Source organism: Diaporthe batatas (assembly GCF_019321695.1).
Source record: "Diaporthe batatas strain CRI 302-4 chromosome Unknown Contig00008, whole genome shotgun sequence".
NCBI lineage: Eukaryota > Fungi > Ascomycota > Sordariomycetes > Diaporthales > Diaporthaceae > Diaporthe > Diaporthe batatas.
The window spans coordinates 117,769-141,268 of record NW_025408555.1 but is presented as its reverse complement, the minus strand read 5'-3'; the positions used below and the strand labels follow the sequence as shown (position 1 = coordinate 141,268).

The 23,500-nt window shown below is 61.1% G+C and overlaps 6 protein-coding genes across 6 annotated transcripts; 3 read left to right on the top strand and 3 right to left on the bottom strand.

Moving 5' to 3' along the window:
• Positions 1-117: 117 nt before the first annotated feature.
• On the bottom strand, positions 118-2,126 carry KVR01_007268 (uncharacterized protein; the record flags this gene model as incomplete). The annotated part of the gene is made up of 7 exons (XM_044786348.1): positions 118-143; positions 228-397; positions 743-1,181; positions 1,238-1,606; positions 1,706-1,775; positions 1,862-1,955; positions 2,044-2,126. 7 exons carry the CDS (start codon positions 2,124-2,126, stop codon positions 118-120), a joined length of 1,251 nt encoding a protein of 416 aa, XP_044643521.1.
• Positions 2,127-3,385: 1,259 nt separating this feature from the next.
• On the bottom strand, positions 3,386-11,036 carry KVR01_007572 (uncharacterized protein). Its single transcript, XM_044783007.1, has 2 exons — positions 10,684-11,036; positions 3,386-10,626 (listed from the first exon to the last, which is right to left on the bottom strand). The coding sequence occupies exon 2, from the start codon at positions 6,441-6,443 to the stop codon at positions 5,001-5,003; it is 1,443 nt and encodes a 480-aa protein (XP_044643825.1). The 5' UTR covers positions 6,444-10,626; positions 10,684-11,036; the 3' UTR covers positions 3,386-5,000.
• KVR01_007607 (uncharacterized protein) lies at positions 8,719-10,531 on the top strand (the record flags this gene model as incomplete). Its single annotated transcript, XM_044787450.1, has 3 exons — positions 8,719-9,254; positions 9,359-10,428; positions 10,500-10,531. The coding sequence occupies 3 exons, from the start codon at positions 8,719-8,721 to the stop codon at positions 10,529-10,531; spliced, it is 1,638 nt and encodes a 545-aa protein (XP_044643860.1).
• A 147-nt stretch (positions 11,037-11,183) lies between the features above and the next one.
• Positions 11,184-15,987, top strand: KVR01_007442 (karyopherin MSN5). The gene is made up of 6 exons (XM_044791396.1): positions 11,184-12,581; positions 12,630-12,818; positions 12,870-14,120; positions 14,173-14,315; positions 14,367-14,968; positions 15,033-15,987. Exons 1-6 carry the CDS (start codon positions 11,667-11,669, stop codon positions 15,776-15,778), a joined length of 3,846 nt encoding a protein of 1,281 aa, XP_044643695.1. The 5' UTR covers positions 11,184-11,666; the 3' UTR covers positions 15,779-15,987.
• Positions 15,988-17,066: 1,079 nt separating this feature from the next.
• On the top strand, positions 17,067-23,261 carry KVR01_007118 (uncharacterized protein). Its single transcript, XM_044792861.1, has 4 exons — positions 17,067-19,412; positions 19,532-20,125; positions 20,215-21,126; positions 21,201-23,261. Exons 1-4 carry the CDS (start codon positions 19,353-19,355, stop codon positions 21,459-21,461), a joined length of 1,827 nt encoding a protein of 608 aa, XP_044643371.1. The 5' UTR covers positions 17,067-19,352; the 3' UTR covers positions 21,462-23,261.
• KVR01_007581 (uncharacterized protein) lies at positions 22,335-22,730 on the bottom strand (the record flags this gene model as incomplete). Its single annotated transcript, XM_044781438.1, has 2 exons — positions 22,335-22,589; positions 22,680-22,730. 2 exons carry the CDS (start codon positions 22,728-22,730, stop codon positions 22,335-22,337), a joined length of 306 nt encoding a protein of 101 aa, XP_044643834.1.
• Positions 23,262-23,500: the final 239 nt, after the last annotated feature.

The window sequence follows — 23,500 nt, the reverse complement described above, 5'->3', positions numbered from 1 at the left end:
CCCGCCCGTCCCAGTGCAGTCGCACTGCCGGGTTCTTTATAGACAATTATCCACACAAGTCATAATTGTGTCACGAAAGAGCTCGCGTCTCTCGAATGGTCTGCCCTACTGGCTCTCCTACATTACAAAAAGGAGGTTCGTATCTAATCACGACAAGTATTGTTAGTATGGCCGAGTTTGCAATGGCCGTGCCGGGGGCAGGCACGGCGGCCGCTCCGTGTACTCACTAAGAGGGTGGCTGCTCGAGAGCTGGGGCCGCTGGCTGTATTTGCTGGCGAGCTCGTCGCGGATGCTGTTGAGGAGCTGGACGTAGCTCTGCTGCGGGTTCTTCTTGAGCGCGGTGATGAAGGCCCATGACATGGCGCCGGTTGCCTGGGCGGCAATGGTCGCGTCGGCTCTGTTGGCGTGTTAGCAAGTGTGAGCATGGCTACAGGAGAGATGAGAAAGAAGGGGATCGCGGCGGTCGATCGGCTCGCCAGAGGACTCCGCCTCTGGTATCCCATCCCGTAGCCGCCTGATCCGGATGACATGATGATTCGCAACACCAAAGGAAGAAAGAAGAAGAAATGTCAAGGCAATTGAAAGTAGATTCGGCGCATCAGGGGCGTCTTGGATGGGCGGCGCCATGATGCTGAGATCCCAGGCGCAGAAACGGCCATGACCCCTGTGCAACCAGGCAGACAACAGAAAATATCGAAATACGGCCGGCAGAGATACAGTAGATGGCAAAAATGATACGTACGAGGTCTGGTCATCCTTGCTACCCGAAAGCATAATGACGTCTGCGGGCGAGGTCTTTGTGGCCAGAGCACGGTTGTGAGCCTCCTCCCCGTTCGTGGCCTTCTTGAAGAAACCCATGCCCTTCTTGATCATGCCACCGATATCACCCTGGCTGTAGGACGCAATGACGCCCAGCAGGCCCTGGCCGGCCTCCTTGGCCAGGTTGGGCTCCTTGAGGATGCCCTGGGTCGAGTAGATGTACGGGAGGTCCAGGGCGGTGCCGGAGTGGCAGGAATCGAAGATTGCCGTCAGCCGGGTGCCGGGCTGTAATGGCTTGACCAATATCCTGTGCATCTCGTCGTCTGTGATGTGCCCGACCTGCCGGAAGTCGACTGGGTATATGACCTCGTCGTAGCCGTCCTCCTCGTCGCCGTCCAGATCCTTGGTCTGTCCACCGTGACCTGGCGCCCATGTTAGCAAAGCGGCCCGAGAAAGAAGCTGGGGCATGCGGGCGCACCTGAGTAGTGGAAGAACAACGAGTCGTTGGGGCGGGCGTCCTTGACAAGCCAATGCATGGCGCGCAGGATGTTCTGCTTGGTGGGCTGGCTCATGGGGTTCTGCTGGTCGTCGGTGAGCAGGACCATGTCCTCGCGCTTGTAGCCAAAGTGCTCGACCAGGTAGGCGGACATGTTGCGGACGTCGTTGATACACCCCCTCAGCTGGCCGCGCTGGCCAAAGTAGTTGATGCCGACGAGCAGGGCCTTCCGGCGGCCGTTGCACTGGGAGTACTGGAAGGCATAGTTGGTAGGGGCGCCGTGGCCGAAGTGCTGCGGGGCGGCGGGCGGCGGGCGAGGGCCATAGTCGGAGCTGGGGTGCGGTGCGTGGTCTGCGGGACGGACAATGTGTCAGAAGGGGGGCTGCCGTACATGGCACGGGGCGGGCCCCGGGCTCCGGGCTGGCCGGACGGAGGGGGTTGGGTGCTCACTTGGGCGGCCGTACTGGCCCTGGGGCGGCGCGTTGTAGCCGTACTGCTGCTGCTGCTGCTGTGGCGGGGGCTGTGGGACACGGGCACGGTCAGCTGTGGGGATCTGGGAGGTGGTGCGATGCCATGCGGCTCAGTGAGAGGTGAAGTCGTACGTACCCCGCCGTTGAAACCGTAGGGCTGGGGCGAGGAAGGATAGCCGTAGCCAGGCTGGGGCGGAGGGGCGTAGCCGTTGTAGTTCTGCTGCGGAGGACTGGTGCGCACAAGGCGGTGGTGCAATGGTCAGTGGAGAGTTCGTATGACAACAGAGGCAGACGCCTCGCGGGGGGGGGGGTCCGTACGGGTAGTAGCCCTGTGAGGGTGGAAAGGCTCCTGGCGGGGGCGCGCCGCCGTACGAGGCTTGATAGCCGGGATAGCCAGACATGTCAGGCGTAGGCTGGATGTCGGATGTGGCGGGGGGGGGGAGAGGGAGAGGGGGAGAGAGAGAGAGAGAGAGAAAGAGACACCGTCTATGCGCACCCTCTTGCAGAGCCGTCGAAAAGACTTGGAGGGCTGGAAGAGGGCGCAAGATGAGGCCAGGCGAGCCGGCGACGCGACGTGGGTGCGATGCGATGCGATGCGATGCGATTAAAGGGTGTAGTATAGGGCACGACGTCAGAGCCCGGCCTGGAGAGTCGGGTGGGTTTTTTTCTCGAGCGGGCTGAGCAAGTGCTGGGTGGGCAGGTGGGTTGGATATGGATCCCAGGGAGGGGCAGGGCGGGCGCAGTTAAGTCCTCAGGCAGGCGGGCAAGTGGTATGCGTACCGAGTAGTGGCAGCGTACACTCAGTAACGGTATCAACCTGGCCGGGGGAGGCAGGATTTATTCTATTCTCCCCGTGTCGTTCTCTCCCGTCTCGAAACGAACGTAACGGATGTATGTATACCTGGGTAGGTAGGTACGGTGACGCGGCGGTGAGGAAAAAGGGTTGGAGTGAGACAGGCACACAGACAGGCACGGCAAGATGGCGAAGAGGTTAAAGGTTAAAGGTTAAAGGGCAACGGGTAACGGGTCATTCAAGATCGCCTGGACCCAAGCCACCGTCACAGTGTGGGTGCCGCGAATAGAACCCACGGCCACTGCGACGGAACCACGACGGGGAACCACGACGGTCGTGTGCTCAGGCCGAGCCAGCAATGCCCACGAGGAGCCAAGGCCCTAGAAGGCACGGGGACGGGCAGGGCAAGGGGAGCATCACAGGTGGGGCACTGGGAAGGTGCTGCAGAAGGCGCAGCCATCTGTCTCTGTCAGTCAGTCTGTCTGTCTGCACTTGGTTGGGCATGGCGGCAAGACCACCAGCAGTGGAGCGGAGAGGAAACATGGCGGATCGCCCCAGGGCCCCGACGGAGGCAGTATGCAGTACATGATGTCCCGCCGATATCGTGTGGGGCACAACCTGCGTTGGATGTACCCTGTACCGGCCATACATATACTGTATGTAGTGTAGTGCTGAGACAAGTCCTCCACGCTGGGACGAGAGGAAGGAAGATCCTGAGAGCATCCAGCAATCAATTACCCAATGCAGCACGCACTGTGTCTCGGTGCTGACCTCGTCGCATGCCATTGTTGCGGGTGGTGCCCGGAGACATCAACGTCGATGCCATCATCCAGATATGCATCGGCTTTGCCCGTAAGGCGAAGCACTGCCCGCCTGCCCGCCTGCCCGCCAGTCTGTTAGTGCAGCCCGGCCATGCCATGCCCCCGCCGATCAACGCCGCAGCCGCCCAACAGCCTGGCCTGCCTGCGATCGACCTCATCTTTTTGTCTCTCCATCTAACCAGCCTCCACGCCTGCACGCCTGCAGCCTGCACGCCGTCCTAGCCGAGCGCCTCCTGGCCCTGCCAGATGCAACCACCCTTGACGGCCAGGCAATCTCAGACAGTCCTCCACGCCGTCGCTGTCCTCCTATCGTGCCCTTCTTCAGAGGCCCTCCCGGCGCCCCCGTCCCATCTCAGCTGTCTCTGCCTCGGTCGTCCATCTCGAATCTGGCCACTCCCCGACACTTCGAGCTCACCGAGACCATGGGTTTCCTGAGGTCAGCATGGGACCGGTGACACAGCTTCGCGGGAAGAGAAGGACAGGAAAGAAGAAGAAAAAGACTAATCGCGCGGCCCCGTCTGCGCCTGGCCTCGACACCTGAGTTGACTGGCAGCACGCCCGGCAGGACCAGCGCACAGCCTTCGGAGGCAGGGCGGCTCGGCTTGCCCTGTTCAGTCCGCAATCCCACTCGCCTGGGGAATAGCGCGGGAGTGCCGGCGTCGGCTGATGATGATGGCTGCTGTGCGCGTCGCCTCAACAGCTCGAGTGCGTTAACAAGCCAATGGCGGCGGCCCACACACCTCGCCTGTTCCTTCCTGCCGCCTGCGTACGTCCTTGGGGGCCATTGTCCCTTGTCTAAATTGTCCCTAGCCAGAGTCTGTGGTCTGCTTGTCTGGCACCTCTCGAGGAGCTGCTGTCGCTGCTACGCCGCCTCGCCGCCTCGCCGCCTACGACGTCCACGCTGCCCACACACTCCATCTATCACACCACTGCGGCCCGCGCCTGGGGAACCCATGCCCTTGCAATGGTTCGCTCCTCCCATCACACCCAACATTTACCGACTCTCTTATCTGCCCCGTCCACCTGCCACCCAGCCAGAGGGGGGCTAAACTTAGCCCACATCAGCCGCCTGCCCGGGGCGCGGTGCTTAATCTCGCCACCCAGCCTAGGCCCAGGCCTGTCAATCAGGATGGCTGCTTCCTCCGGCTGGAGTGGTGTGGAGGTGGTGGGGGGTTCTTCACCTGGCTCCCAAGCCGAGTGGCCGGCGGCGAGGTGCTCTACTGGCCTAGCTGCCTAGGTAGGCGATGCGCTCCCGTGCCACCAATGGGATATGGATGCACCGACACGTTAACACTTGGTCCAAGACTGGCGACTTGGCACCATTGGGCTGTATTCACTCGTCAGCGCCACTTTCTATGTATGTAATACAGCAGCCAATACCCAATTAGAGTTGGTTACATTCAATTGCGTAGAGTCCTTTCCAGATCAAGCCGCCAGGGTATAGTTCAGGATTTGCATGCACGAGGACACCAACATGTCACAGGCAGCTTAAAGGCCGTCAGTTTAATCGAGATGAGGTTCGTATATTAAAGCCTTAGGCGGATTTTAACTCGTGTTCACTTCGGGTACCGTATGCCAGGTGCTAATTAGTTGATTGGTTTCTATCTGTTGCTAGACTCGACAACGCCCAGCCGGGTGGTACTTGATCCAGGCGTCAACCTTCAGGGGGGCGGCCTCCCAGCTTGGGATCCTGCAGGCACTCCGAGCAGCCGTGCGAGCTCCGACACCAGCCGTGCCATCTCGAGATCCTGCTCGTAGACTTTGATCTGGGCTTCTGTGGCCTTGATGGCCTCCTCGGCGCGTTCCACCCAGCGCGCGGCCTGCTCGGACATGTCCCGGACCATCTCGAGCTCGTTCCCCAGCTCCTTGAGGCGGTCGACGATGTTGTCGCCCGGCGGACCAAAGAGCGGCTCCAGGTGGCAGAACTCCTTCACAAAGGCGTGCCTCTTGCGGAGCTCCTCCACCGAGGCGAAGATGTTCTCGTAGAAGTGGCGCTCGCGGCCCTTGACGTACTCCTCGGCGGCGGTGTCGAGGACGCCGCCCCCGCCTTCAGCGGCCTGGGCGGCCGGCGGCAGCCCGGGGGACTTGGTGCCGGACATCCTCTTTGCTCTGGGCCTGCCAGACTCGCCGCCGCAGACCGTTTGGTTGAAGCCGTCTTGGGATATGTACGAGTTCCCCAGCGTGGCGATGAGGATCTCCGCGATGGGCAGCTCCGTGCCGTTCCACAGGCGCGTGACGCAGCGGCAGACGTGCACCGGCTCTCTGCCCTGGAACATCATCAGGGACATGACCATGGCATATGCCCTGTTGACGCCATCGAGCTTTGTCTTCTGCCCGGTCTGGGGGTCGTACGCCTTGGACTGGTTCTGCAGCTCGGCAGTGCTCCCGACGCACAGCGGGCCCTGCAGGAGAGGCCTATTGCCGGACGGGTCGAGGGCGAGGCTCTCGTCCCTCCTGAGCTTCAGGCTCGCGACGAGCGCGCGCCAGCCGTCGAGGACATGTTTCTCGTTGCTCTTCACGAAGCGGGGCCCGTCCTCTTTGGCGTGCTGGCCAAACATGTTGTCGACCATGGCCACAAAGTCCCAACCCCTCTGTTCCTGATGCCCGGGGGCGACTCCTTCGTTCTCGTAGTAGGATATCGACGCTTCGATGTACCTCTCGAGGTTGTCTATCAGGGTGGTCAACTCTCTGGGTTTCAGCCACGCCCCATGGCGGTCGGCGACGGCGACGGCGACGGCGTACACGCCGTACCCCTGCATGTCTCGATAGTACTCGGGCCTGTCACGCGTGCGCAGGAAATCGTGCGCAAACGTGCCGAGCACAAGGGACTCGAGGACCTTTCTGGGGATGGTATGGAAGATTCGCCATATCGCAGAAGTCGGGTCACTCATCTCCTCGAGCCTTGTGATGTAGGCATCGCCTTGGTTCACGCCCTGGAGATATTTTGGGAGCCTCCGCGCCTCGTCCGCCAGCCGCTGGAACATCAGCCCCAGCTCGTAGTAGGACTTTCCCTGGAGCAGCGCCGTGGTCAGGGCGAGCCTGTTGCCAGACAGCAGAGGGACCTGCGCGGTGGGCTGGGGGTTGTTCTTGGTGATGGTGTCCATCGCGAATGTTGATGGTAATAGGTTGTTAGTCTGAGGGGGGATTAAACAGTGTCGAGGACTCAGTATCCAATTCGAGCAGTAGTTGGTCTCTGAACGAGCGCTGTGGTCTTTGCGTGGTTTGTTCAGAATTAGGAGGTGTGGTGTTTGCAAGCAAAGCGCGCCCCGTGGTTCACACGCGCTGGATTCCCAACCTAACCACGCGACACCGCACTGCAGAACAAGAACATCCTCACGCGCAAGCAAACTCAACCCAACCTCAACCTAATAACCACTTCATCGACCAATCATCCACAATGTCTTACCAAGAAATTATCGAAAACAGCCAGAACCTGGTCGAGATGCTACGGCTGCTGAAAGACTTCGCGGCCGAGCTCATGGAGACCGGTGGGCACGAACTCAACACCCACCTGCTCTCCAACTATACCTCGCAGATCGGGTTGATCCTGGACCATTGCCAGATCATCCGTGACAGGCTCAGGACGGCCGAGCACGAGTCGAACAGGCGGGAGGGCGAGCTCGACGGCCGGGAGCGCGAGCTCCAAGAGCTCCACCAGAAAGGTCGAAGGCCTTGTTCTCGAGCTCTCAACGGCTAACTCGACCGTGCAGGAACTCAAACGCCAGCGAGACGCGGGCGAGCGTGACAGGGACACCCTCATGGGCTCGCTGCAGTGTGCCCTCGGCAAGGTGGGACCCGTCGTCTCCCGCGAGCTCGAGTTTGCGCGTCGCGAACGGGCTGCCAACGAGGCTCTGCGCAAGAACGAGGACCTCGTCGACAGCAACAAGAAACTCCAGGCCGATCTTGCCCGGGAAAGGCAGGAGGTCACCCGCGCGCAAGAAGCACACCGGGCCGCCGAGATCGTGCTCAAGCAGGACCAGGAGGTTCTCGAGCGGGAAAAAAAGGACCTTGAAGCAGCTAAAGGCTGACTCGAGCAGGACAGAAGGGACCTTGAAGGTGCTCAGACCCGGCTCGAGCAAGACAGGGCCAGCCTCGAGGAGAGGCGAGGCCTGGTCGTGCAGGAGAGGACCGAGCTCGAGGAGATCCTGAGCTGGGTCGAGACGCAGGAGCAGAAGCGCCTCTCAGAGATCGCCAGGGCCGAGGCCGACATGGCCTTGCATGACGCACAATCTACAAGGCTGGAGGCCGAGGAGCTCGACCGCGACTCAGCCTCGCGCAGCGCGCTTGCTGACCAGAGGCTCGGTAAGATGCTGGAAGGACTTGGCACCTTGTCGTCTCTTCTTGCAAGTTCCAAGGAGAAGGACACACAGGCAGACCAAAACCTCGCCAAAGTCGCGACTCTGGTGCGCAAGGCCGGTGGCCTAGCACATCGTCTAGAAAAAGATGGAAATGAGGCTGCCAGGGACGCCGCGAACAGGTCGTCGATGACCAGCCCGAGGTCGAGCACCCGCGCCGCAAGCATCACCGTTCTCCTGTAGTTCTCTGCTCTAGCACCCGTATGAGGACTAACGTCACCCTTATCAGCAAGGCAGCATCAAGACGTGGCTACTGAGCTCGACTGTCAGCAGGGAACGCTTGAGGAAGGTCACATGGGACTTGCGGTTGGCCGTCCAGTAATGCAGGGGAGGGGACACGCCCTGGGCTAGGCTGGTCTGGGCAGCTATCAGCCAAGAATCCAATTCGCCTGACCGACCACCGCGAGAACCGTTGGTTTGAAGGATCTCTTCCCCGCCTGCACACATGCTGCTTCTTCGGTTTAAAGACGCCCGTAATTCGGCTGAAAGGCGCCCGTCGCCTCGGTGCAAAGGTGCCGTAGTTGGTGCTCAGCTCCGTGGTGTCTTGGCCGCGGCGTCTTGGGAGCCACCATCAGATATCTCCGGTTGGGGGACCTGTGACCATGGGATGAGGCTAGCCGAGCTAGCTGCGCGTTCTTGTCAGGGGTCCAGAACGCCGGGTGGGCCCATGGGATTGTTCCCCATGGGGATATTGCGGGGACTTTGGGGGGAGGGCGGCTAGTAGGAACTCGGTGTTGATTTGTGCGAGTTCACCTTGGTACGTTTGCTCAAGTGACAGGTGGTTGGTGGACACCCGCTTGGCGCAAAGTTTGGCAACTTGGCATGGAACACCTGGTCCAGACCACCGGGACGACCAGAGACAAAATGCAACATTTGGACGTGCTTATCTGCATCCCGTCTCCCCCCTCCTCATCCCTTCCGTGTGCCCTCTGGTTGAGCCTCATCTTGTCCCTCACCGGAGTCCCCTATCCTTCAAACCACCAGGCCGCCGCTGAGCAGGCCGCCAGAACCCGACACTTGCACCATGGCCGACAACGAGAAGGGGCAGGCCGAGTCCGTGGCCAAGGGGCCCGGGTCTGTCAACCAGGCCGAGTACGCCGAGTACCACACCGCGGACATGGCCCTCGTGGAGGCAGCAGCTGCGTCCAGCGAGGCCGAGACCAAGCTCCCCCGCAAGGAGCTCTTCAGCCGGTACTGGCCGGCCGCCGTCTACAGCATGCTCCTGAGCATGGCCCTGATCATGGAGGGCATGGATGTCGGCCTGATCAACAACTTCTTCGGGCAACAGGCCTACCTCAACAGGTTCGGGTGGCCTGATGCGAACGGCAAGCAGCACATCCCCAGCTCGTGGCAGGCCGCCATCGGCAACGGCAACAACCTGGGCAGCATCATCGGTCTCCTGCTGAACGGCTGGCTGCAGTCGCGGTTCGGGAGTCGGCGAGTCTACATGGGCGCCATGACTCTCATGGGCGCCACGATCTTCACGCTGTTCTTCGCCGTCAACGTCCAGATGCTGTTCGCCGCCAACATCCTGTGCGGAATTCCCTGGGGTATCTTCCAGTAAGCACCACTTCTCATCCGTCGTGACCCCCGGCCTGTGATGTTTTGGGAGGCTCTAGAGTGCGGCATCCTAGGATCCGGGGCAGGACTGACGTCGCCATCAGGACACTCACGACTGCATACGCCGCCGAGATCTGCCCTACAGCCATGCGGGGCTACCTGACATCCTGGGTGTCCATGTGCTGGGGCTGCGGCTCGTTCCTGGCGGCAGGAGTGCTGCGTGGCTCGCTGGGTCTCCCGGGGGACCTGGCATGGCGCGTGCCTTATGCCCTCCAGTGGATCTGGGTTGTCCCTCTGTTCATCGTCGGCTTTGTGGCCCCCGAGAGCCCCTGGTACCTCGTCCGCCGCGGGCGCCTCGAGGATGCCGAGAAGGCCCTGCGCCGCCTCGCGCGCAAGGGCCACTACACGGAGCAGACCATGGCCGAGACGCTCGCCCTGATGAAGCACACCAACGAGATGGAGAAGATCGAGGCGATGGGTGCGACTTACCGCGACTGTTTCCGCGGCACCAACCTGCGCCGGACCGGCATTGTCTGCATGGCCTGGATCATCCAGATCCTGAACGGGCAGGCCATCTGCTCCTACGCCACCATCTTCCTGCGGTCCGCCGGCATGCCGCAGGTCCAAGCCTTCAACTACAACATGGGCATCCAGTCCGTGAACATCGTGGGCACGGCGATCGCCATTTCTCTGATGGGCAAGGTTGGGCGTCGGATCTTCTTCTTCTACGGGTCCTCGAGCATTGGCCTTCTCATGCTGGTCATCGGCATCATGGGTTTCGTGCCGGGCGCCAAAAACGTCGCCATCGCCGTGGCGGTCGTCCTGATCCTGGTAAACCTGATCTTCAAGCTCTCGCTCGGCCCGACGACCTACACCATCGTGGGGGAGATGTCGTCGAGCCGTGTGCGGGCGCAGACGATTGTGCTCGGCCGTGCCATGTACGTCGTCGGCCAGATCATCCTGCAACAGCTCAACCCGCGCATGCTCAACGACAGCGCCGACGCGTGGAACTGGGGCGCCAAGGCTGGTATGCTGTACTTTGGGCTGTGCTGCATCTGGGCCGTCTGGATCTTCTTCTTCCTGCCCGAGACCAAGAACCGCACATTTGCCGAGCTGGACTACCTGTTCCAGAAGAGGGTGCCGGCGCGCCAGTTCTCCTCCCACCCTGTTCACTGTAAGCCAACACCATCTCCTCTCCTGACCGGTTCCTGGCGAACGAGCCTTGCTGACGCTTGATGAATATAGTGTTCGAGATTACCGTGCCGGGCGAGAAGTAATCGCCTTGGCTGCGAGACGGGTAGAAGGTGGATCGCTGTTGTCAATATTCTTGGGCTGTAATACCACTGCGCAAGCCGTTGCAGAGCGATGTAGACTATCGTGTGTTCATGCTGAGCGCCTGACACCCTATTGAGCAGCAATACCATATTACCTTTTAGACTTTGTGTGTGCCCCTTTGATGGATCTCTGATCGGTAGGCCCGTGTCCGCTCCTGCGGGGTGAACCCACCACCTTGTCTGTTGTCCTGCTTGTAACACGCATGGCAAAGTTGCATCCCAGGCCAGCACGTGCTCGCCGTTGTGTAGCCTGAACGGGATGGCCAGCCAGCCTCGTTAGCAGCGTGAGTGGCTTTGGATTTGTGACAGGAGCCCAAGCAGTGGACAGTGGCCACGCAGAGCTAGGTGGTGGCCGGTGGCCGGTTGTAACTGTTGTGTCATGGGAGGGCGGGTTGAAAAGGGGTTGAGCGTGTGTTGTCTTTGTCCACGGTTGTTTGAGTGACGGAGCTGAGGTGATGCAGGCCAGAAGAACCCCTGTCAGGCGGGCGCCCTCGTGTCACTCACTGGCTGGTGGGGCTTCTGACCCAGATCACCCTGCCGAACGCTAGAAGCACTGATCCCTGCTTGAGCTCAGGTCAGACAGGGCTAGAAGGCTGGCCCACCAGGTGGGCGGGACCCGCCTACGTCGACTGTCAGACACGCTTCCGGCGCGCCCAAAATTTAGGGGAGTGGTACACCCATCATCAGCTTTCAACCTCACCGGCCGTCCTCTTGTCTGCGCATGTCCACGTCAAAGCCTCTCACAGCACCAACCCTCTCGCCCACCCGTTTCCTAGCTTTGCACGCCCTTCGTGACCCCACCACCCTCGCGAACCACCCCCAAAGGCTCGCATCTGCCACCTCCTTTTGACGGGCAACAGACCGAACGAGAAGAGGATCGCAGCCGTCCAGAGTCACCCCAGCCTCCCACCCCCGGCTGTATCTGGTGACTTTGTCGCGTTCCCGCTCCCCCCCCCCCCCGAGGTGCTCCTCTCGTGCGATGGACTAACCTTGCCCGTCACACAAGAGTCTCGCATCAGTGTGGGCGGACACAGGCAGTACCTCAACCGCCTCGACTGCCAGAGGGACAAGAACGGCGATGGCAACTCTGCACTCGAACGGCGGCTTTGGCTCTGGCGGTGCAAACGGAGCAGCACACGGCCAGGGCGACCCCGGCTTCAACCCCGGTGCCAACGGCGACATCGTCCCCAGGATCCTCGCTGCCCTCGAGGTGGTCTACAACCCGAGATCAGCAAATCAGTCCCGCATCGAAGCGCAAGCTTTCCTCGAGCAGGTCAAGTCCCTGAAGGAGGGCCCGTCGCATGGCTTCACCCTCGCCTCCGACAAGGCGCAGTCGCCCATTGTCCGATACTACGGCCTTTCGCTCCTCGAACACTCCATCATCCACAAATGGGCCGAGTACGACGACCAGGAGGCTGCCTACCTGAGGGGATGGGTGCTGGAGCTCGCCCAGCAGGCCTCGAGGGACGACCCCCAGTACGTCCGGAACAAGATCGCGCAGCTCTGGGTTGAGGTCGCGAAAAGGTGCTGGGGGGCCGAGTGGATGGACATGGACCAGATGCTCATGCAGCTCTGGCAACTGCCTGGGTTTGGCGTGCACAAGGAGTTCGTCTTGTCCGTGCTCGGCTCGCTGTCCGAGGAGGTCATCGGCGGGGACGACCCCATTGTCGCCGTGCGCGAGAATGTCCTGGACAAGGCTGTCGTTGACATCTTCATGCCCGTTTCTGTGCTGGCCGAGGACTTCCCCAACCGCGAGGCCGGCCCGCCCGTCCGCTATGGCTCCGACGGCTGGCTCCAACGGGCGGTCAGCCTGCTCGGCGAGGCTTTGGCATCTGACATACAGGGCAACGAGGAGGTGCGGTCGAGCGCTGTCAAGGCGCTCGGGCTGCTGACCATCGTCCTTCCGTGGGCCTTCCCGAAATCCGTAATCGCCGCGAGGACTGTTCACTATCTCTACGAGGGCCTTGTCGCGCCTCACGTCGCTGTCCAAAAGGTGCGCTGTCCGGCCTGTTGCACTGATGTACCGAGCTGATCTGTCCAGGCGACCCTCGAAGCCCTGCATGCGCTTTACTCCCGGAGCAACTTTGGCGATGAGCAGTTCTCGGCCCTGGTCTTGCCCATGTATGACAAGCAATGCGTCGAGCGCTTCTCCCAGCTGTTTGCGTGGTCTACAGTAGACGCCGATGACATTGACGACGACAAGTACCTCTTCGCCAAGAAGTTTTCAGAAGTAAGTGCACACGTCCTACGTCGCAAGCTATGGAGACCCTGACATGCCCAGACGATATCTCACCTGGGCAACTACCTGGACAGGAAGTTCAGCTTGATCCCCTCGAGTGCCGACATCCAGCCCTTCCTCGAGTTCCTGCTCCAGGTCGTCCAGAGCCAGAGCCTCGTCGTTTCGATACCAGTGCTCGTCACCTGGACCAGGCTGCTCAGCCACAGGGCGCTGGGGCCGTCGATAGTCAAGACACGCCTCGTCGGGCCATTGCTGGAGCTGTGCAGCGCCAGGCTGGTCCGCTACGAGAGCCTGCCGGAGGAGACTTCGGACCCTACGCTGGTCCTCTTGATGGAAGATACCGACACGATCCCGGAGCGCCATGCCTTCCTAGGGAACTACAGGCGCTATAGCTCTCAGGTGATCGAGAGCATCGTGGAACTGACGCTCTCGGATGCCATCAACTACATCCTCGGGCAGACCGACACTGTGTTGCAGCACCTCTACGACGGGCAGCCGCCGACCAACCCGGCAAACTATGTGAAAAGCTCCATGGCCTATCTCCGTGTCGATGCACAGTTCACCGTGATAGAGTCCGCGCTCAAGGGCTACGTGAGGTCAAGACCGCCCAAGGGTGCCGACCTGCAGCAGGTCGAGGCGCAGAAGGCACAGCTGGACGAGCACCTTGAGGCGTGGTGCAACCGGCTGATCGACATGAAATTCGAAGACCCGCTGATCCAGAAGCGACTCCTGCAGCTCTTGGTTGCCTTTTCCACAACCGCCTTGAGGAAGAACAACGGGTTCATGCTCAAGGTGCTGGAGCACATCCTGATGACCTGGCCCGCGACCCACCCCGAGCACAGGGCGTTCAACGAGGCGATCAAGGATCTCCAGGCCGAGAGCCTGAACGAGCTCCAGCGGCTGGCCTTCAAGATGCCGGACAACCTGCTCGGCGTCTATGACCAGCTCGAGGCCAAGATCAACGAGATGAGCGCCTCGGGGACGCTGGACGAGCGGAGACTGGTTAATTACAAGACGTTTCTTTTCATCATCATCCATCGCGCCACCAACATTGACCAGTCAACCCGCATCCAGCGGCTGCAGGCCTTTGTCGAGCCGGTCAAGGCCCAGTGGAGAGACGAGAATCTGAAGCGCGCCCTTGCATCATACGAGGGCTTTTGCGAAATGACCGGGCTCGACAAGGCGCAGAGATATCTGGCCAGCCACCGCGTCGATCAGATATCAGACTGGGGATCTGTCGAGCTTGACGCCGAGGGCGCTGCCCTACAGGCTGAGCTGGAGGAGCGACAGCAGGTAAGCTTGGTGTGTCCCCCCGCCTGTGTGGTCTACTCTGATCCTCTCGCAGTTCTTGCCCCTGCGCGCCACAAAATCCTTCCTGAACTACTCCGTCGACAAGCTCGAGAAGTCCTCGCCGTCATACCAGGCGTCGTGTGCCCTGTGGCAAGACAGCTTCCCCATCATACTCCCTGAGCTCCTCCAGTTCCTAAGGTGAGCTGCCATCCCGAGCCCTGCCAGTCCTGCCTGCTAACCCCGGCGCAGCCATGCGCACGCGTCCGCCAACCCCAGCAACTGGACGCTGCTGCCCAGCGAGATGCAGTCCATCGTCGGCCGGGTGCTCACGGACAGATTCTGGCAAGCCGGCATTTCTGAGGGGAGCAAGGATGATTTCTACGCCAGGGTGATCAACAAGAAGAACACCCTGGAAGGCCTGGCATCGTCCATCCGTGGCCAGATCCGCTACATCCGCGAGTTCTGCTACTCGGTCATCTTCTGCATGAGCTGCCTCGAGCAGCAGTTCTACGGGTTCGAGGAGCTCCCGAACCCGCTGGCCCACGCCCTGTTCGCAGACTCCCACTGCCTGTCCCCCCACCAGCTCATAGCTCTCCTCAACCTGGTGAGGCTGCTGGTGGACATGTGCCCTGTCGAGCTCCGACATCACTTCCTGCCACCGATACTGGCGGGCTGCTTCCAGCGGATGGACGCAAAGATCAAGTCGGAGTGGGACAAGCTGGAGCAGGCGGGGAACATCCAGGCGGCTGCGGACGAGCTGACCGAGGAGATGAAGGCGGAAAGCGTCCTGCGCCAGCTGACTTACTCTGCGGTCATGATGGTGGCGGACTTTCTGGACCCCGCGAGGCTGGGTGAGTGACCGACTACTGGCTCTCCGCCAGGGTTTTCCCGTGCCTAGCTGACTCTATTCTACAGACGCACCCCCAAAGAACAAGTCCCAACCCGAACACGGGGCTGAGCATGTCCCTCAACAACCTTCCCTGCGCAAATTCTGCTTGATGAACTCATCCATCATCGAGCCGCTTCTGGTCTTTATGGCCCACGCCATCGTCATGCATGACGGCAGGTGTTGTGGGGTTGTGCTTCGGGTGTTCCGCTCAATAATACCCGAGTTCCGGAGCATGAACGCGCCACAGGCGGAGGCGGCGCCCAAGCATGCATCCACTGCTGACAACTTCCCCATTCCCGAGGACACCGCGAATGCCGTGAGGGAGTTTATCTCGACGGACGTTCTGAAGGCGTGTATCACGTCGCTGCACGACCCGTACTTTGTGGAACTCCAGAGGGAGCTTGGGAACGTCATGGCAGCGATAGTTTCCAATTACAGCCCGGTCACACAGACGCCACGGGAGGTGCTGTGCTCGCTCGGTAGTATCAAGCATGGGGAGGTTGATGGTTGCATCGCCAACATTGCCCGCGCGACAGCCAACCCCCGGCAGCAACGCGGGCACATCCTCGACCTGCTCAAGGATCTCAAGGGGGTGAGCATCTCGGAGATGGGCAAGGTGCAGAAGAGCTCTGACCCCTCGGTCTTCAAGAAGAAGTCGTCAGGCCGCAGCAAGATGGCCCAGGAGTTCATGACCGCCCCAGCCTCGAACGGCAGGGCCCCGAGGCGGGACTCACCGGACCTCAGCGGGGTTGCGGGCCTGTTTGACAGCTGAGGGCCGTATCCGGTTTCGCACGTGGGGGATTGGCGAGAGAAGTGGTGTGGGAGGGGCCAGGGGCGGCCAGGGGCGGCGACTGTCGTCTGAATTTCCTCGCGCGCCCTCTGCCCGGGAATCTCTACGTAGCGATTTGTGTAGCTAATTTTACAGTTGGCAGTGCTGGCGACTGTGCCGTCGTCGGGACTCCGAGCCAACCTTCTCAGCGATTCTTGGGCGCCCCGGCATCCTTATCACGGTGCGATATACGGGCAATTTGGTGGCTAACCGCATGTGCTCGCCGAGTCTGCGTGCACAGAGGGCTGTGCTTGCTTTTTTTTTTTTTTTTTTTGGTCTTGCGCGGAGACCACATCTGCGCTGCTGTCCCTGGGATCTCACGCCATCTCCTTATCGCACCGGTAGTGACCTGGGCCCTTGTGCGCTCGCGGGGAAGCCATAGGCCCACTGTGCCGCCCTGTGCGACCCACTGTTGACTGCCGCAGAAGGACGGCGATTATTCCCTTGTGGGAGTGACACTGGGCTGCAAGGTGCCATCGCCGGGATGCCTGAGAGCAAAAGCAATGACCCCGGCACTGAAGCCGGAGTTTGCCGAGGGGGGAAACAACAGGCGAGAGGCGCTCGCGACATCCTGTCTGTTTGGGCTGGTCGGTCTGGGGGCACACGGAATACCGCGACGGTCGACAGTCGACAGCACCACGACCAGGAACGGATCTCACCAGATAGCCCTGATAGCCTCAGCAGCGCGACCCCCCGTTGCCCGCCTCGCCGGCGATCAAACGCGCTGTGCTGGGGAGGCTGCCACGGCCATGGATGTTGGGGCGAACAGGTCGAATATTGCCGTTTCATCCCCATGTGTTCACGAGCCGAGCCAAGCCAGGAAAGGTGCTCGGTTGGCCGACCCGTGTGGCCTGGCAGCCTGGTGAACCATTGGATGCTCCCGCAGCAGCGGACCAATTGCCAGGCCCCTCTGCGGCCACCCGGCGAGAAGCCACATGCGAGATCTTGGACGCTACGCTGCCGCATTCCAGATCGCTGGGTTGTGCAACGCCGGGCTCTGCTTTTTGTTTATCGTGCATGCTGCAGACGTCAACTGACTTGCGCGCTTACCAAGGCCCGCAGGGGCGGCGCAGGCCGTCACGTCGCGATGGGGCGATGAGGCGACGGGTCGGCAGGGGCGGCAGGGCGGCAGGGCGGCATGGCGGCATGGCGGCATGGCGGCATGGCGGCATGGTGATAAGACACAAGACGACTGCACATCACAGACGACTGCCCATCACAGTAGCACGTCCTGCCACAAGAGGAGAGATGTGATGACCCTTGCGCCCCGCGCCAGCATCTCCCACATGTGCCTGATGGGGACGTTGGGGGCGTTGGCAGGCTGGTGGTTCTCCCCGGCCTCCACTCACACCCGTGTCAGGCGTGCAGGCGTGCAGCGCGTGGTGGAGCGGTGGAGCGGTGGAGCTGGGCCGTCGTCGGCTGTGGAACTGCTGTGGTGGAGCTGGTGGAGCCGGCCATCTTGGTCGGGGAATTTTCATCATCACAACACGAAGCGAAGGCCAGAGCAACGCCCGATGGCACGTCCTGACTCTGGCCTCTCACCCTTTGAACCCTTTTTCGACGTCGTGCGGTCTCTCTCCCGGTGGGCCCGCACAAAAGTCTACTGTGAAGGTTACCGGTTCTCATGGCACCGGCTGCCCCCGGCGGCTGTGGTCGTCTGGTTGTTGTTCGGACGCATACAACGGCGCTCGTCACTTCCAGGCTGGGGCAACGTCATGTTTCCCCCGACTGCGACCTTGTTAGTCGTGAGGCTCGGGAGAGGCTGCCAGCCAGGGGCCTCACCATCGCGCTTGGCAGCCGCCATTTGTTTCGACTGGCTGTCAAAGCGCAAATGTCGGTTCTTGCCCGATCAGTGATCGCATCTGTCTCTTACAGCTCCCTGCCAGCCAGCCAGCCCGGCCTGGCCTGTCTGCCAGTCCTCCCCACTTTCTCCCGCGCACCAGAAGCAGATGCTGGGCCAGGCACGCCAATGAGGAACAGTCAGGCAATCAGGTACCGGGGATCACCTCCTAGTGCGTGAAAGGGCCCAGCAGATGCCAACCAGCCTAGCCGGCATCCACCTACTATGCGGGCCAGTTGGCGCTGTCACACAATGTCCTGCCTGGCGATTTGGCCTCGGAATAGCATCCTCGGCGGTGGCTGCTCCCCCTCCGAGTCGCCACAGCTCGATCACTCTCGGGAAGTCAAGGAGCAGATCGAACTGTATCGCCCCTTGGCCTGACCCGCCCTGCTTTCTCGGCCCAACCTTGCGGCAGCGCTACTGTTGTCAGGACCGTGCCGCGGCCCAGAGATGGGCTTTTTGCTTTTCCTCTACCGTGGTACACACAGCTGCTCCGAGCGCGACGCCTCCACCACGACATTGGCACCCGGCGCCCAAGGGACCAAGCCTTGCAAGCCTCTCAGGGAGCGCGGGGCAGCGGGGACGATGGGAGGGGGCCCACCTCGCCGGTGCCATGGGGGCGCTGCACTGCTTCACGGGCTAGTCGTCCGGGGAGCTCGTCGGAGCCGGGGATATCCTTACCCTCAGAGATGCAGGCCTCCTCGCTCGTCAATGCTACCATGCTACATAATGCCCATGAGATGCCCTCCATCGTTTCAGCCCTCTTTCTGATACAGTTCTGTCTGAACCATCTCTTGAGGCATCCAGCAGCCTGTCCGTCGCTCTCACACCCCCTCGGACCTGACCGCTCGCGCGCTGTTGTGCTCCCTACCTAGGTACCTAGGCCGCATTGCGCTCCATTGACCAGCCCGCCCGTCTCGTCCCAGTGCAATTTCCAAGCCCAGGTCCAGGCCGCATTAGCCTCGCATATCTCTGTATTCTCCTGCCCTCTTTGCCCGGGGTCGGATCCGGCGCCACCAGCCAGCGCCGTGCCGAGAGACATGTGCGTGAAGGCCCGCTGGTAGTCCACTACTACTTCGTCCTATCATCTCTGCGTCGATCGAAACAACCACACTGCCCACTCCAGACGGCCCAAGAGGAATCCTCGGCCTTGGTCCCCCAATCCCCAAGACATCCCCGACTTGTGCCATTCCTGGTGTCTGGCGCTCGTCCTCCTGCACAACTCCGTCCCACTTCTCACGGACTCTGGCTCCTGGATCCTTCAACTTGCATCTCACCACCGATCTGTGGGGTTATCTGTTTCTGGCCTATAGCTCACTCACGAATGATCGCCCGTCAACGACAAGTACGGTCAGTTTCAGTGCACTCATTCGCCGCTCATACTCCGTCGATCGCGCACGCCCCTGCTTGAGACGTACCTTGGACCGGCGACGGCACGCCATCACCGCGAACTGCCGTTGTTCAACTCGAGGCGTGGCCCCCATCTGTCAGAGCCGGGAAATATATACAATCCCTTGCCGTGCCAACGCTATATCCTCCTTGTTAAGTACTGGCTGGAGACCCGAGCACTTGGATATTGCAGAGTCCGGCCAATCTACCTGGGAGTTATCCTGTGCTGCTCTCAGACCGAAAAAACACATCTCAACGTCACCCGCTTGGACGCGGTAACCCGTCATCATGGTTTATTGTGGGAAGCCCTCAAGGGGCTGTCAGATGTGCCGTACAAGAAGGATAAAGGTTGGTTCGCTCTTTGGCAATCAGCGCCACAGTCCCACTTCTCTCCGATCCGAGACCCCCCTCCCTCCCCCAGGGAAGGGAAGATACGCTCCGGTGCTGATGCAGACGATCCAATCTAGTGTGACGAGGCAAAGCCGACATGCAACCAGTGTGCCAAGTCACGACGGCAGTGTCCTGGCTACAAGGACGAGTTCGACCTGGTGTTCCGCAATGAGACCAAGGCCACCGAGAGGCGGGCGCAGAAAGCCAACAGGAAGGGCTCGGTCGCCTCGTCGTCGTCGGACAGGAGCAGCATGGTCGGCTCCCCGTCGTCGATCGAGTCGCTGTCGCCCATCGCCAAGGAGTTTGTCCGGTCACCGAGCGGCGAGAGCATCTCGCCACTACTCAGCATCCCCACCGACCAGTTGGCCTCATGCCACTTCTTTTCCAACTTCATCCTCGTGCCGCGGCAGGGCAGCACCAGGGGGTTCATGGACTACCTGCTGCCCCTCATGAAGTCGGAAAACCAGAACAGCCACCTCCAGCACGCGTTCAACGCCTGCTCTCTGGCCCACCTTGGCAACCGTGTGAGGTCAACCTCTGAGGATATCCCGGACAAGGCGCTGTCAGAGTACACCAAGGCCTTGGCGGCAACACACACGGCGTTGAAGGACCCAGAGGCCTCGAAGACGGACGGCACGCTGGCGGCGGTGCTACTGCTGGGGCTGTATGAGGTGAGTCTGCGCCGCCCCCTGTTGAACGTTCCCCGTTGAATGTTGAGAGAGATGCACGGCAGTGCTGACCCGAGCCGTCCCGGCCGCAGAACATAACGGCAAAGGAGATGGGCATGTTCTCCTGGGGCTCACACATCGAGGGGGCCATCTCGCTCGTGAAGCAGCGCGGGCGCAAGCAGCTGCGGACCAAGACGGGGCTGCTCCTGTTCATCGCGGTGCGCACGCAGATGATCATCCACACGCTGACGTCGGGCAAGGCGCCCATCATGGGGGTGGACTGGTGGATCAGCGACGCGGTCAAGGACTCGAGCGCGGCCGAGTGCCAGAAGATCAACATCAAGACGTCGGAGCTGCGGGCCGAGGTGACGAGGCTGATGACGACGGTGTCGCGGACGCCCGAGAACATCGAGCTGATGCTGACGCTGATCCGGCGGGCGCAGACGGTGGACCGCGAGTGCGTGCAGTGGATGAAGAACGTGCCCGACAGCTGGGCGTACAAGTCGGTGGCGTGGGAGGACAGCGTGCCCAGCGGCGACTTCAGCAGGGCCGAGGTGTTCCCGGGCCGCGTCGACGTCTACCGCGACTTCTACATCGCCAGCGTGTGGAACATGGTGCGCGTGACCCGGCTCGTGCTGGCATCCGTCATCGTGCGCTGCGCCGCCTGGGTGTGCTCGCCCGTCGACTACCGCACCACGCCCGAGTACGCCACCGCCGCGAGGACCTGCGTCGACACCATCACCGACATCATCGCCAGCGTGCCGTACCACCTCGGCTGGCACCTCAAGCCCGAGCGGAAGCACCTCCTCGAGAAGCAGCTGAGCGGCTTCGCGTGCGGCGACGACGACTCGCTCAAGGGGCTGGCCGGGTACTTCCTCACCTGGCCGCTGGGCTGCGTCCAGAGCCAGGACTACACGACCGACGCGCAGAGGAGCTGGCTGAAGGGGAGGCTCAAGTACATCGCCGACGAGCTGGGCGTGAAATACGCACACATCCTGTGCCAGGTGAGAAACTAACCCCCCCCCCCCCCCGGCGCCGCTGTAACGCCCGGAACCACCTTGCTGACGCCAACACCCAGCTCAACGTGCGCATACCCTCCATGCTGATCCGCAGGGACGGGCTCATGGCGCAGCCGTACCCCATGGCCCACAACTTTGTCAAGCTCATGTCGGCCCGGTACGCGCCCCCGACAGCCGGCTACACGATGAACCCGCTGCAGCAGCGCGAGGCCATGATGAAGGAGCAGTTTGAGAGCAAGCGCAAGGAGCTCCTCCAGAACGCCACCAACAACACGGGCGGCGGGGTCGAGTATGTGGCCAAGAGCTGGCTGAGCGTCTGACGAGGGCCAAACCGCCTCGGTGTCTACGATGTTCGATATGTGTACCCTGGATGACCTCATGGGGCTGTTTTGGGTGTGTGAGGTAGTTCTGTTCTGATGCATGTCTCACGGCATTTCTTCTTCTTGCACGGCCTGGTTTTGGAGTAAGTTTTGTTCTTTCCCCGCCCCGGACGAGGGAGCATCTCAAATGTCCTTGAGGACGCCCGTGGTGGGAGAGTTCCCCGTCGGTACCCACGAAGGGCTCACACTAGAGGGCGGGCATACTCTACGCGGGTGAACCGTTCCTGAGAGCAACTGCTAGGCTAGCCTTGGAGGGCAGGCAGGATGAAGGAGAACCCCTGGGAAACCGTCTGCATATGGGTTGGAGTTGCTTTGGGCTCACGTAGTCGGTCTTTGTCCTTGAATGAATGACCGCTCGATCCACAAATAAATACATGTAGTGTTGTTGGCTGCATCTGCCGTCCCACACAGGAGTCAGGCACGGGGGATTCACACAGATCGATCTCGTCTGTAACACTCAATGTCTTATCCCCAAGGTTTGGGAGTTAAACGCACACTAGCACCGACGAGCTTCCAAAGCACGGCACTAGCAGTCGTGGGCGAGTGGATAAGGCACTCGCGCCTATGCTCCGTTCCCGCAGTGAAGCCCCGTAGGCTCATGACTACTCCGATTCGGGCTTGTGACTACTCCAGGAAACACATCGTGAAATCATCGAGACCAGTTTCCAAACGGGCCGGCCTGCATTGCTCCTCAACTGGATTCTCCATCCTGCAAGACGTCCAAAACACCCATTTGGACGTTGGGTAGCCGCACCGCCGTGAGATTCCGAGGGACCGCCCCTGGACATCAAAGACGGGTCTCCAGTGCCCGTCTCATTTGTTCTTCTTGCCAGACTTGTCCGACGACAAGTTCCAGGCATTGACGACCCAGCGCTGGGTGGCATCGACCTCCCTCTCGTTCTCGACATGCTTAAGGCCGACCTTTACGCCATCCTTGGTCCAGACGACGTTCTTCTTGCCCATGCGCTCCGACACACTCCCGCTCATCTTGTTGGCGCTCTGATAGACGTGGTAGCCCACGAAGACGAGGACAGCCACGACGACGAAGAGGATGACCAGAGGGAGCAGCTGGCTGTGGTTGTGCAGTCGGGGCACAGGTTAGCTTTTGGGCAATGTGACGTGTGACGGACGAGGCTGGGCGGTGGGGGCGAGAGTGACTTGCCCAAGCAACGAAGGGGGAGGCTTTGGCTTTGACTTTCCCCAGGCCATGATACCCCGGTGCGCTGTTCAATGGGCTGGTGCTGGCTGGGATTGACTCGAGAGGTTCGGCCTGCGGTCCAGGTTCCCCCCGTGGCTCCGTACAGCGGATGCACAGTTGCCCAGGTGTCAAATGTGGGTTTCGGAGAGGATCGCCAGGGGATCGGACAGCGACGAGGACCCGAGGGACGGCGTTCCGATTCGACTGATGGAGAAAGGTGATGGATCCACCAAGCAGCAGCTGCTGCAACAACAACAACAACAACAACAACAACGGCGGCGGCGGCGGCGGCGGCGGCAGTGACAACAACAAGCTTCTCACAGAGACTCGGCAACGACTCCTACGAGGCAGGATTGAATATTCAGCACTTGAGGGTGCCCAGGGCCGACCAAGGTACGGGAACTGTCTTGGATGCTGTGTCCTCGGAACTTTAGAAAGCAGAACCGCATCGACAGGGAGCAAGCCTGCCTTAAGTAAATAGCTGCTGTTCTTCTATGGTACCAAGGCCTGTCACACGGCTAGTCGGCTCAGGGCGCCCAGTGCCAGCCACGCCTGTCAGGCAGTCAGGTCGGCCAAGGTGGCTGAAGGACCCCTGGGAGATTATGAGGGGACCTTGCTTTTCTCAGGCCCAACTGAACAGGGCCCTCGTGCCCCGCCGGCCCTCCGTTGGAGCTTGGGCCAGTGCTGGCTGAGACCCCGCATCTGCTGAGCTGCACTGCTGCAGTGGCTGCAGGCCTTCAGGGCCTTGCGAGGCCTTGGTATGGCGCCGCTACCACAGTAA

Coding starts and splice junctions, on each gene's coding strand:
- KVR01_007572 (XM_044783007.1), bottom strand. CDS start 6,443: ATGGACACCATCACCAAGAACAACCCCCAGCCCACCGCGCAGGTCCCT.
- KVR01_007442 (XM_044791396.1), top strand. CDS start 11,667: ATGGCAACTCTGCACTCGAACGGCGGCTTTGGCTCTGGCGGTGCAAAC. Junction 12,582..12,629: donor CTCACGTCGCTGTCCAAAAG/GTGCGCTGTCCG, acceptor TGATCTGTCCAG/GCGACCCTCGAAGCCCTGCA. Junction 14,316..14,366: donor GAGCTCCTCCAGTTCCTAAG/GTGAGCTGCCAT, acceptor ACCCCGGCGCAG/CCATGCGCACGCGTCCGCCA.
- KVR01_007118 (XM_044792861.1), top strand. CDS start 19,353: ATGGTTTATTGTGGGAAGCCCTCAAGGGGCTGTCAGATGTGCCGTACA. Junction 20,126..20,214: donor TACTGCTGGGGCTGTATGAG/GTGAGTCTGCGC, acceptor TCCCGGCCGCAG/AACATAACGGCAAAGGAGAT. Junction 21,127..21,200: donor ACGCACACATCCTGTGCCAG/GTGAGAAACTAA, acceptor GCCAACACCCAG/CTCAACGTGCGCATACCCTC.